The sequence below is a fragment of the Hylobates moloch genome, unplaced genomic scaffold (genome assembly GCF_009828535.3).
Source record: "Hylobates moloch isolate HMO894 unplaced genomic scaffold, HMol_V3 SCAFFOLD_3, whole genome shotgun sequence".
NCBI lineage: Eukaryota > Metazoa > Chordata > Mammalia > Primates > Hylobatidae > Hylobates > Hylobates moloch.
The window spans coordinates 72,372,003-72,384,100 of record NW_026652278.1 but is presented as its reverse complement, the minus strand read 5'-3'; the positions used below and the strand labels follow the sequence as shown (position 1 = coordinate 72,384,100).

The 12,098-nt window shown below is 52.2% G+C and overlaps 1 protein-coding gene across 1 annotated transcript in view; it reads left to right on the top strand.

The window, feature by feature from the left end:
- DLG5 (discs large MAGUK scaffold protein 5) overlaps positions 1–12,098 on the top strand; it is a 135,586-nt gene that overhangs the window by 101,856 nt on the left and 21,632 nt on the right. Inside the window, exons 15-22 of the mRNA XM_032141144.2 lie at positions 1,590–2,609; positions 3,676–3,799; positions 4,229–4,373; positions 5,805–5,917; positions 6,598–6,687; positions 6,993–7,143; positions 11,288–11,450; positions 11,608–11,741. Of these exons, the coding sequence (XP_031997035.1) occupies positions 1,590–2,609; positions 3,676–3,799; positions 4,229–4,373; positions 5,805–5,917; positions 6,598–6,687; positions 6,993–7,143; positions 11,288–11,450; positions 11,608–11,741 (1,940 nt within the window). The remainder of the gene's footprint in view (positions 1–1,589; positions 2,610–3,675; positions 3,800–4,228; positions 4,374–5,804; positions 5,918–6,597; positions 6,688–6,992; positions 7,144–11,287; positions 11,451–11,607; positions 11,742–12,098) is intronic.

Genomic DNA, 12,098 nt, shown 5'->3' with positions numbered 1-12,098 from the left:
CCAGCTACTCAGGAGCCTGAGGCAGGAGAATCGCTTGAACCCAGGAGGCGGAGGTTGTAGTGAGCTGAGATCACGCCTTTGTACTCCAGCCTGGGCAACAAGAGCGAAACTCTGTCTCAAAAAAAAAAAGGAAGGGAGGGAAAAAAAGGAAGGGAAGTGACATGTCATGATTATTTGTAACTTGCTTTCCAATGTTCTGTAGTATCATTATAGATATAGGCAAAAAAGACAATTTAGTGAAATATTTTTGAATCTAGATGGTACATTTATGGACATTTATTATACTTTTCTACATATTTGAAAAGTTTAATGATAGGAAGTTAGAAAAAATAGGCCCAATTCAGAAAACATCTCTTAAGGAAATGGCTGGGCCTATTTTTTCTAACTTTCTATTAAGAGATGTTTTCTAAATTAACTGTTTTCAAATTAATTGACTTTTTTGGAAGCGGTTTTATGTTTTCAGAAAAGTTGGGCTGATACAGAATTCTTAGTACTGTCTCAACCACCCCACCACCACCATCCCCACTCCTGTCCCCAAGTTTCCCCAATTTTGGCATTTTGCGTTAGTGTAGTTAGTACATGCGTTACAATTAGTGAGCCAATGTGGATGCATTAGTATTAACTATAATGCATAGTTTACATTAAGGTTCAGTCTTGGTGGTGTATTTTCTGTGAGTTTTGATGCAGGTAATGACATGTACCACCACTGTAATATCATACAGAGTAGTTTCACTGCTCTAAAAATTCCCTATGCTCCCCATATTTATGCAAGCCCCTGGCAACAACTGATCCTTTTACTGCCTCCATGCTTTTGTGTTTTCCAGAATGCCATAGAGTTGGAATCACAGAGTGTATAGAATGGCTTCTTCATTTGCTAATATAATATACACTTAAGGTTCCTCCACGTTGTTTCAGTTCTTTTTAGTGCTAATTAATATTCCGTTGTGTGGGTGTACCACAAGAGATATATTTTTAACAATGAATTTTTACTTTTATGTTTAATATTTAAAAAAAAAATTCAAGACATTATGCAGGTAATTTCCTTTTTTTTGAGACAGAGTCTCGCTGTGTCGCCCAGACTGGAGTGCAGTGGCGTGATCTTAGTTCACTGCAACCTCCACCTCCTGGGTTCAAGTGATTCTCCTGCCTCAGCCTCCCAAGTAGCTGGGACTACAGGTGCATGCCACCGTGCCTGGCTTATTTTTGTAATTTTTGTAGAGACGAGGTTTCACCATATTGGTCAGGCTGGTCTCGAACTCCTGACCTCGTGACCTGCCTGCCTCAGCCTACCAAAGCACTGGGATTACAGGCATGAGCCACCGTGCCTGGCCCAGGTGATTTCAGAAAGTGTTCAAAGTTAAGAAAACTTTGACTCTTCTTTGAGTTCAGAGTGACCAGGGCCATGAGAAAACTTCTCCATTAGGGAGAAGCATATGTGTTTGTGTGTGTGTGCATCTCTGTCTGTCTCTTTTTTAAGGGGCAGGTGGCCCATTCCTGACCATTGCTTTACCTCTGGGGACGGTTTTCAGTGGCAGCTCCAAGTCCTGCCATCTCATTCTCTCTCTCACTCCTCTGCAATCCCTGCCTAGGTGTTCCCTCAGAGCTCCTCGTGGAGTGGCCAGAACATTTTTGAAAATATCAAAGACTCTGATAAGATGCTGAGTTTTCGAGCCCATGGCCCGGAGGTCCAGGCTCATAACAAACGGAACTTGATACAGCACAATAACTCCACGCAGACAGACATCTTCTACACGGACAGGCTGGAAGACAGGAAGGAGCCAGGCCCCCCAGGAGGCAGCAGCTCCTTTCTGCACAAGCCATTCCCTGGGGGACCCTTGCAGGTCTGCCCCCAGGCCTGTCCCAGTGCCTCTGAGCGTAGCCTGAGCTCCTTCCGCTCAGATGCCTCTGGGGACCGTGGCTTTGGGCTGGTGGACGTGCGTGGCCGGCGGCCACTGCTGCCCTTTGAGACTGAGGCGGGCCCCTGTGGGGTTGGGGAGGCCTCCTTGGACAAGGCAGACTCTGAAGGCTCCAACAGCGGCGGGACCTGGCCCAAGGCCATGCTCAGCTCCACGGCAGTGCCTGAGAAGCTCTCTGTTTATAAAAAGCCAAAGCAAAGAAAGTCCATCTTTGACCCTAACACTTTCAAACGCCCCCAGACACCCCCCAAAATAGACTACCTGCTTCCAGGTCCTGGGTCTGCTCACTCCCCTCAGCTCTCCAAGAGGGCGGGGCCTCTGACACCCCCAAAACCTCCCAGAAGGAGTGACTCCATTAAGTTCCAGCACAGGCTGGAGACTAGCTCTGAGTCAGAAGCCACTCTGGTGGGCAGCTCCCCATCCACTAGTCCCCCAAGCGCCCTGCCCCCCGACGTGGACCCCGGGGAGCCCATGCACGCATCACCCCCTCGCAAGGCCAGGGTCCGCATTGCTTCCAGCTACTACCCTGAAGGAGATGGGGACTCCTCCCACCTGCCGGCCAAGAAATCCTGTGATGAGGACCTCACCTCCCAGAAGGTGGACGAGCTGGGGCAGAAGCGTCGCCGGCCAAAATCTGCTCCCAGTTTTCGGCCTAAGCTTGCTCCAGTAGTGATTCCTGCTCAGTTCCTGGAGGTATAGCTGAGCCCCAGGGTGTGGGGAGGGGAGGCCTAGAGGGAGGCAGTTGGCCGAAGGAGGGCTGCTAAGTGGCCCTGCACCAGTGTCCCAGGCTCCTGTTTAGCCTGGTGCCTTTGCCTTTGCTGTTGGACTCAAGTGGGAAGTGGCCCAGCTAGGAGGTAGGTAAGTGGCGTGGAAGTGCATAGTAGTGGGAGTGTGACGCAGGAGGGGAACACCTTATTGGGCATAGCATTTGGTTTGCTTTTTTAATAAGAAGCTTTTGAACTTACACAGTAAAACCTAGGGCATAGACTTGCCCTAGGCATAGACTTGAAGGGCTAGGGAGACGAGGTGGCACGTGTGAGGCTGAGTGGGCAGCAGGACGGCCTGACTGTGTGTGCTGTCATAGTTTCCAGAAGGGTGAGATTGCTGGGAACTGTGGAAAGCATCTCAGGCAGCAGTCCACACTGCTCACTGGGGACAAAGAGCTTCGCACAGCCCTGCACATTGGGCAGAGTTGTACGTGCCTGATGCATGTGTGCATTCTCACCTTTTACGTGATCTCTATGTGAAAGATTCATTCTCTGTGGTTTTCTTCTGAAGTAAAGCTGCTTCCTTGCAGATGTGTAAGGCAACATGAATGGGCAGCACTTCTCTCCAGCTGTCCGCTTCTGTGCCCCAGTGGGAGGAGCTGGTTCCTGGGGGGCAGAAACTGGCTTGCAGAGCTGCCCAAGCGTTCCACTGTTTCCCCCCCCCCAAGACAGAGTCTCACTCTGTCACCCAGGCTGGAGTACAGTGGTGCAGTCTTGGCTCACTGTAACTTCTGCCTCCCGAGTCCAAGCGATTCTCCTGCCTCAGCCTCCCAAGTAGCTGGGATTACAGGCACCCACTACCATGCCCAGCTAATTTTTGTATTTTTAGTAGAGACGGGGTTTCGCCATGTTGGCCAGGGTGGTTTCGAACTCCTGATCTCAGGTGATCTGCCCACCTCGGCCTCCCAGAGTGCTGGGATTATAGGTGTGAGCCACTGCGCCTGGCCACGCTCCACTCTTTCTAGCAGACACTCTTGCCCTTGCATCTGCAGGAACAGAAGTGTGTCCCAGCCAGTGGAGAACTCTCCCCGGAGCTCCAGGAGTGGGCACCTTACTCGCCTGGGCATTCCAGCCGGCACAGCAACCCCCCGCTATACCCTAGCAGGCCATCTGTGGGTGAGTCAGCCAGCCAGGGGCTGGGGCTGAGGGTCGGTGTAAACTCGGGATGCCTAGTCTCCAGGGAGAGGGGAGGCAGCATTTCAGAGAGCTGCCATGTGTTTTCAGCCCTGAGGTCCAGGGAACTGGGAAGTGCTGCCCTGTCTGGGATGTTTTGTCTTATAGCCATGACATGTCTCAGCTTGTCAAAATGCTTTCTCCCCATAGCAACCTGGGAAATAGGAAGCATGAAAGAGACTTCCCCCCTTTTTACAAATGGAGACAGGCCAGGAGCCACAGCCACACTGTGAATTGGTGGTTAAAACTCATCTCCCAAGTCCTTTTCCCAAAAGACTGCAGCTGCATCCTGGGATACAGGGAAAAGGCTTGTATAAGTCCTGGGCTGGCCGGGTCCTTTGGGGCGACTTTTCTCACCAAGCCCATTTCTAGGCACTGTTCCCCGGAGTTTGACCCCCAGCACCACCGTGAGCTCCATCTTGCGGAACCCCATCTACACTGTGCGCAGCCACAGGGTCGGCCCCTGCAGCTCTCCACCTGCGGCCCGAGATGCTGGCTCCCAGGGTTTGCATCCCAGGTATGTGAAGGGACCCTACGCTTCTCTGTACCCCAGCTGCCCAAGCCTGCCTGGACATGGAACCACGGCGCATAAAGAGGCTCATTGGTGGAGAAGCTTCCTTGCCTGCCTGGGAGGGGACTGACTATAGCACCACAGGGAAAGGGAGCCTTAGGGCTGCTTTCTGAATTCATCAGCACAAGGTTTCAAAAGGTACTGGAAGGACACGATAGTGATAGCAGCTGATGTTTGAGTGCTTATGCCCCAGCCACTGTGCTCAGACCTTTATGAATATCATTTCACTGAATCAACAGCACCCTCATGGGCTAAGTCCTATTACTGTCTCTGTCTTGAAGATGAGGAAACTGGTACTTCATAAGAGGGTGGGCTGGCTCTAGGCCACTCTTACTCATTCATTTGACAGATATTTTTTGAGCACCTACTACATGCCTTGGTCTATCCTAATTATAAGAGGATACAATGCTGAACTAAACAAATTAGCTTCTAGCTCATGTGGTGTGGTTTTTCAAATGTGGGAGGCAGACAGAAAAAAAATGAATGAAGTGATATCAGATGGTGCCGAGAGGCTATGAAGGCAGTCAAACAGGGTGACAGGCTGGGCTGTGACTTGGAAGAGGGTGGCAAGTTAGAGTGGGTGGTCAGGAAGGGCCCTGCGGCAGAGGGGATGCTGCTGTGACCAGAAGGATGAAAGAGGCCAGCTGCACAAGACCTGGGCTGGAGCCTCCAGGGACAAGGGCCATCGGTGCCAAGGCCAGGGCACCCAGGCACAGTGGTGGGAGCTTGGGAAAGGAGCAGCGAATCAAGAAGAGGTTTGAGGTCACAGGGCACAAACCCTGTGGGACCTGCAGCTGTGATAAAGAGTTTGGATTTTATTCTAAGGACAGTGGACACCAATGGAGAGTTTAAGCAGGGAAGAGATGTCACCTCATTACATAGCCGGAAAAAGATGCTCTTGAGGCCTGGCCTCAGGGCAGCCTGATGTGGGCGATCCCTGCTCTGCCTCCAGTCTCTTAGGCACGCTGTCCCGAGTGAGGCACATAGGTCCCCTCCCCAAAGTCCTCTGTGCCCATCTTGTCTCTCCTTACCCACTTCCTGGGAGGACAGGTTCCCCCTCCCCGAGACCACCCAGGTTGCAAAGCCTCTGCTTTTTATCACTTCCTCCTAGTGAGCCTAATCCTGACCCTATGACTGGAGTGGGTATGATACTGGCCGCCCCATGTGTGTGGCCTTTTCTACTGCTTGAAGGCCCTTGGTGGATGCCACCTCCAGGAGTGGCTGAGGGCAGCCTGCTATCCTCGGCTGATAATCAGTGGCTCCTGGGCCTCCCTTCTGCCCGCTTGGGAAGCCTTGGCTGGTCTGTGTGTTTCTCCCCAGTGGCCACATCTGTTCCTGGTTCTCCTCCCGAACTCCTCACCTCTTGTTTTTACGCAGTGTCCAGCACCAGGGACGCCTGAGCCTGGACCTGAGCCACAGGACCTGCAGCGACTACTCCGAGATGAGAGCCACCCATGGGTCCAACTCACTGCCCTCCAGCGCCCGCCTCGGTAACTGCACCACTCGGACTTTGTGCTGCAGAGGGTGCCAAGCTTTTCATCTCTGCCTGCATCCTAATGTCCAGATCTGCGGGTGGGCTCCCCACACTAGCTCCTGTCACCTCCTGGGACTGAGCTCATTTCTCTACTGAGAAGGACTGCTTCCTTCATGGGCCAGCCATGCCCATGCTGCTGTCAGAGCCATTGCTTTCGCCTTCCGCTTTCTGCGGGGGCCTTATGGTCGTTCAGGTGACCCCTCAACTAGGAGCCTTGCTCTGTGTCCCTGAGGTTGTTGGCCTCATTCTGGACTGTTTTGGATGGCTCTTCATACATTTTTGTATGGAAAGTGAACCCCAGCGGAGAGTCGGACAGAGGTAGCTCATGGAGATCTTGGGGAACTCTGGCGCTGGGGAGAAAAGATGGAGCAGCCGCCGTGTCTCTTAGGCTGCTGTTCCATGGCTGCAAGTGAGACTTGTGCGCTCCTGTTCTGGAGCAGTCTGGGCCTGCACAGTTTATTGAGATAAATGTTAAACGTCTGCTTTTCTTGAGTGTTCCACATCAAGGCTCCCTCGGGAATAAACAGCAGGGCGCAGCTTTGCATTTATCATCCTAACTGGTAGCCTGGTGGAGAGGGAGGACAGGGTGGTGTTTAACCATGAGGCCTGAAGTTTTGTTGCCTTATGGAACAATAGGTTCTTCGACTAACTTGCAGTTCAAGGCGGAACGCATTAAAATCCCATCAACACCAAGATATCCGCGGAATGTCGTGGGCTCTGACAGAGGTAAGGACTTCTTGACACTCCCATCTCTCCTGCTTTTCCTGCGGTCTGACTCCTCATGGTGGAGTCTCTGGGCTTAGCTGAGAACTTCATAGTCATCTCAGTCAGTCAGTAAAAATTCACTGAGCCCAGCAGTAGGCCTGGTGATGTGGGGGGTAGAGGGCAACGCAGAGCCTAGCATCTGAGCTCCAGACTATGTGATGCAGTGGGGATAGAGCTGTGTGTCTGGATCGCATCTGCCTCTTGGTCTTGGCTGTTGGGGAAGTGAGATGGGAGTTCACACCGGCATTACCCACTCCTCTCTGCAGGTTCAGTGTCACATTCTGAATGCAGCACTCCTCCACAGTCACCCCTGAACATCGACACCCTGTCCTCTTGTAGCCAGTCCCAGACCTCAGCCTCCACATTGCCCAGAATCGCTGTCAACCCCGCGTCCCTCGGGGAGCGGAGAAAGGACAGGTGAGCGTGGCCGGTCATCAGTGGCGTGGGTAAACCAGTGGACAGTGTGCATCCCGGCAGCGGGCCTGGGCTCTGCAGGGAAGGGGCTTAGTAGAAGCAGCAGGAGTAGTTTGGGTGTCCCAGCATTTGCTGGTGTCACCAGTAAGTGCCATGGGGCACTGGATGCAGGGAGGTGGGGCGTGTGTGGATGGCGAGGCAGGGAGCCAAGTGGGCTCACAGTAGATGATGCTGGAAACAACCTGACGGTGATTGTGCCATCATGGCACCATTTACACTTTCCTGGGCCCTTGTTCAAGCACTTTACATGTGGCTAAGTCACGAGATCCTTACAGGGACCCTGCCAGTGTCATTATTGTTATCCCTGTTTCACAGTTTAGGAAACTGGATCCAGACGTTGGAGTGACAGACCTGTGGCCACGTGGTTAGCAGCTGGCACCGGGACTCATTCTTACCCTTTGCTTTTTCCCTCTCATTTGAAGCTTTCTGTTGTGAAATAAAATATACACAGGAAGAAAGCATAAATGTGCAGCCTAGCTTTTTACTGGTACTGGTTCATTTTAGAATGCAGGTCCATCTTAGGTTTCAGGTTGACCGTAGGCTTGCTGTCTGTCCAGAGGCACCTCCTCCATGGAATCCATCACCCCTGCACACTGTGCACACACATCCCTCTTTGTTGTTCCCCTAGATGGAACTTACTAGATTGTGTTTATATTTAACAGCTACTGTCTAGATTGTAGATCTTAAAGAGCTCTGATAAACTTACCTTTATTTAATCACCAAAAGAAAAACAGATACTCTCTTTCATTTGAATCCAGAAAGCTGAGGCCTCTGTAGCTGTGAGCCTCAGCAGGGGTGGGCCCTATGTTAAGAAAATATATATATTTTTTGAGACAGAGTGTTGCTCTTTTCGCCCAGGCTGGAGTACAGTGGTGCAATCTTGGCTCACTGCAGTCTCTGCTTCCCAAGTTCAAGGCGATTCTTGTGCCTCAGCCTCCTGAGTAGCTGAGATTACAGGCGCCCACCACCACGCCTGGCTAGTATTTGTATTTTTAGTAGAGATGGGGTTTCACCATGTTGGTCAAGCTGGTCTTGAACTCCTGACCTCAGGTGATCTGCGCGCCTCGGCCTCCCACAGTGTTGGGATTACAGACGTGAGCCACTGCGCCCAGCCAGAGAAAATCTTATATTTGACTTGAAAATCTGAACTTAAAAGGCAACAAACCAGAGAACCTGAGGGGTAACGGAAGGACACCAAAACACAGAGGCCTGGCCCCAATAGGGGAATCGGGTATAACTCAGAGGAAATGCTGATGGAGCTCTTACCATGTGGCACGCGAAGGAGCATGCTGGCCTGTTTTACTCAGCCCCGGCCCTGGCCACGGAGAGGACGGGACCTTCCCCAAGTGAAGTGGGTTTTTCAGTCGTGGAAAGGGCCTTGCCACCCACTGCCAAGCATTCCCTTAGCTCCCCACAGGGCACGGAGAGCCAGGACCTGCTCCAGGAAGGAGAAAAATGTGAGTGACTCCTGCCCTCATGGTGGTTAGGATCCGATTGGAGATGAAATTTGACATGTGTGACCTGACTGAGCAACAGCTTTCTTTTTAAAAATAGCCCCTTTTCCCAGATTCTGAAGTATAGTATTTTATACTTATTATGGAAAATCGAGGACATAGAAAAGTAGAAAGAAGGCTGAGTGCTGTGGTTCACGCCTGTAATCCCAGCACTTTGGGAGGCCGCGGCAGGTGGATCACTGGAGGTCAGGAGTTCGAGACCAGCCTGGCCAACATGGCGAAACCCCATCTCTACTAAAAATACAAAAATTAGCCAGGCATGGTGGTGGGCACCTGTAGTCCCTGCTACTCAGGAGGCTGAGGCAGGAGAATTGCTTGAACCCGGGAGGCGGAGGTTGCAGTGAGCTGAGATTGTGCCAGTGCACTCCAGCCTGGGTGACAGAGCGAGACTCTGTCTCAAAAAATAAAAAACAGAAAAGTAGAAAGAGGAAAAAAGTCACAGATAATTTCTTCAACAAGAGATTCAATTGCCATTACCCTTTGGAAATATATATATACATTACATGCTTCATTATTTATGTACATAATCACATCTCCCTTAATGTTATGTTTTTAGCTATTTGTAATAGTTTATAACCTCTTTTGAGAAGCAGCTATTGTTTAGAGAAAACTTCTATGCATATTACAAACAATTCAAATCATTCAGAAGACTATAAAGTAAAAATTATCTCTGGCCGAGCGCGGTAGCTTATGCCTGTAATCCCAGCACTTTGGGTGGCTGAGACGGGCGTATCACCTGAGGTCAGGAGTTCGAGACCAGCCTGGCCAACATGGTGAAACCCTGTCTCTACTAAAAATACAAAAATTAGCTGGGCGTGGTGGCGCACACCTATAATCCCAGCTACTTGAGAGGCTGAGGCAGGAGAATCGTTGGAACCCGGGAGGTGGAGGTTGCAGTGAGCTGAGATCATGCCACTGCACTCCAGCCTGGGTGACAGAGCAAGAATCTGCCTCCAAAAAAAAAAAGAAAGAAAAAAAAAGATTAGCTTGGATCCCCTCACCTGGAGACACCATTGTTAACACTGGGTAATGTCCTGCATAAGAAGCCTCCTTGTGCATAAATCCACGCATACTTTTGTTTGCAGATGCAGATAAATATAAGTGAAATGATGCCGATTGGGCCTCCCCACCCTGTGGTGTGTCCCTTACGTCTTTGCATGTCACTGGAACCTGGGAACCTGGTTCAGATCATCATTCTGTTGGGTGGCTATTGCTGTGACTTAGTTGCTTGCTCCTTTATTGTGATACACGTGTTGTACGGAGGTGGACCTCTTTCTGCTCTGGGCCTCTGTTTCATCATCTAAGGCTGGGGCAGGAGGGTGATGTGGGGGTGGCTGTGTGCTGAGGGCTCTGCAGTTCTCAACAGCACGGGGCTGTAATCTGTGTTGAATCGGAAGGGACCGTGGGTGTAGGCTGGGGTGGATCTGTCTGAGCTGGAGGGTCAAGGGAGGACTTCCAGAGTGGGCAAGTTTGGGAAGTGGGGACACTTTGGAGGGTGGGAGACAGCAGGGACAACTCAAGAAGAATTTTAGTCTCCCCTTCCCAAGAGGGCTGGGCCATAGGGCCACAGGCTGAGACTGCCAAGTGGGAAGCTGCTCTGCCTCCAGGTGGCCGGGGTGGGGTTGTTTAGGTACCTCCCCGCTAGAATCTATCCCGACCATGTGCAGTAGAGGGGACCTGGACTGGCCCCCTCAGCCTTTGGTTATATGGTTTTATCCTGTGAGGAAAATCTCAGGTGTCCATACCTTGGAGGAACGAAGCCCTGGGTGGCGTGAAGTCCCAACAGGAGGCTCCGCCTCACTCGACTGTCTTTTCTGTTATGTTCCGGGTGTCTCTGATTGTCTTTCTCCTCTGAGCGTCCCTTATGTTCTTTCTAACCTTTGTCACCTTCCAGATGTCTCTGCCACCACAGATCTCTTCTGAGGCTGCCCGTGGCCACCAGGCCCAGGTCTTCCACCATGCGGTTGGCCTGCCCAGAGGCTCCCTGCCGAGCCCCTGCCTCGGCGCCCTTGGGTGCACTGGACAGCCCCAGGGCAGCAAGTGCATGGCTGCAGCCTTGCTCCCAGCCTTCTCCCTTTACAAAGGCTTGGGTCTGCAGCAGCTTAATTTCCGTGACCAGTTTGCATCACTCTGTGTAGCCAGTAAACATAAAACTGGATTATTTTCTGTTGCCCCCCTTAGGATGGAATGTCATCGCAGGAGCCATCTCTTCCTCGGAGGGCATCTCGAGACCCCCCGGAGTTTGTAATTGCATATTGTGGGGCAGCTGCTCTCCTGTAATGAAAATCCGCGTGTATCAGTGTTTATAGTTCACACGGACCGTTCTCTGTGTCTTTGGCCTGGGTTGTTGCGTGTCTGGGTGTGCTGTGCTCGTGTTGCGTGAGGCTGTGGGAATGTGATCCTTTGTCACGCAGGTGGGCCCACCGTGTCCCCATGTAGCTGTGTCACAATGGGAGCATCCAGGCTCGGGGCCCTTTCTGCACTGTCTGATCATATGCCTGATCGGAGAGCTCAGGCTCTCCCCAACCCTTTTGTTTGACCCTGAGTCCCCGAAACTTTTGACTTTTCCTTAGGCCTTATGTGGAGGAGCCACGCCACGTGAAGGTGCAGAAGGGCTCAGAGCCGCTGGGCATCTCCATCGTGAGTGGAGAGAAGGGCGGCATCTACGTCTCCAAGGTGACCGTGGGGAGCATCGCTCACCAGGCCGGCCTCGAGTACGGGGATCAGTTACTGGAGGTGAGAGGGAGCTGCCCTCCTGCATGGCGCCCATGGAAACCTGCACTTCTTCCCCCTCTCCTCCTCCTAGGGAACAGCAGTGCTTCCAAGTCCCCAGGGCCTCCTCCCTGTCCACAGCCCTGACCCCCTCACTGAGCCCATCCTGGTGTTTCCCCAGTTCAACGGCATAAACCTGCGGAGCGCCACGGAGCAGCAGGCGCGGCTCATCATTGGGCAGCAGTGTGATACCATCACCATCCTGGCCCAGTACAACCCCCATGTGCACCAGCTCAGCAGCCACTCCCGGTCCAGGTGAGCACGGGCCTCCCCGGGCCGTCTGGGCTGGGGGTGGAGAGGTGGGTGCGGCAGCACTTCGCTCATTGCAGGGAGACCCAGGGTGCCAGCTGTAAGTTCTGGGGATCTTACTGCTGCTAAAGAGAGAGTTGACCAGCCCTGGATTTTGGAAAAGGGGCATATATAGAGAGGCCATCTCCTCCTGAAATGGGGTGTGGAAACAGATGGCTGTGGTCCCCCTGACCAGCAGGGGCCCGTGGTAGCCAGGAGCTGTGGCCCCAGGGGTGGATTCTTGCTCAAAGTGTTTGGCTCCCTGTCCAGGAGCAGATGCTGTACACCTGTCTGTATCTGCCCCTGAGCTGTGGGTCGAAGGGC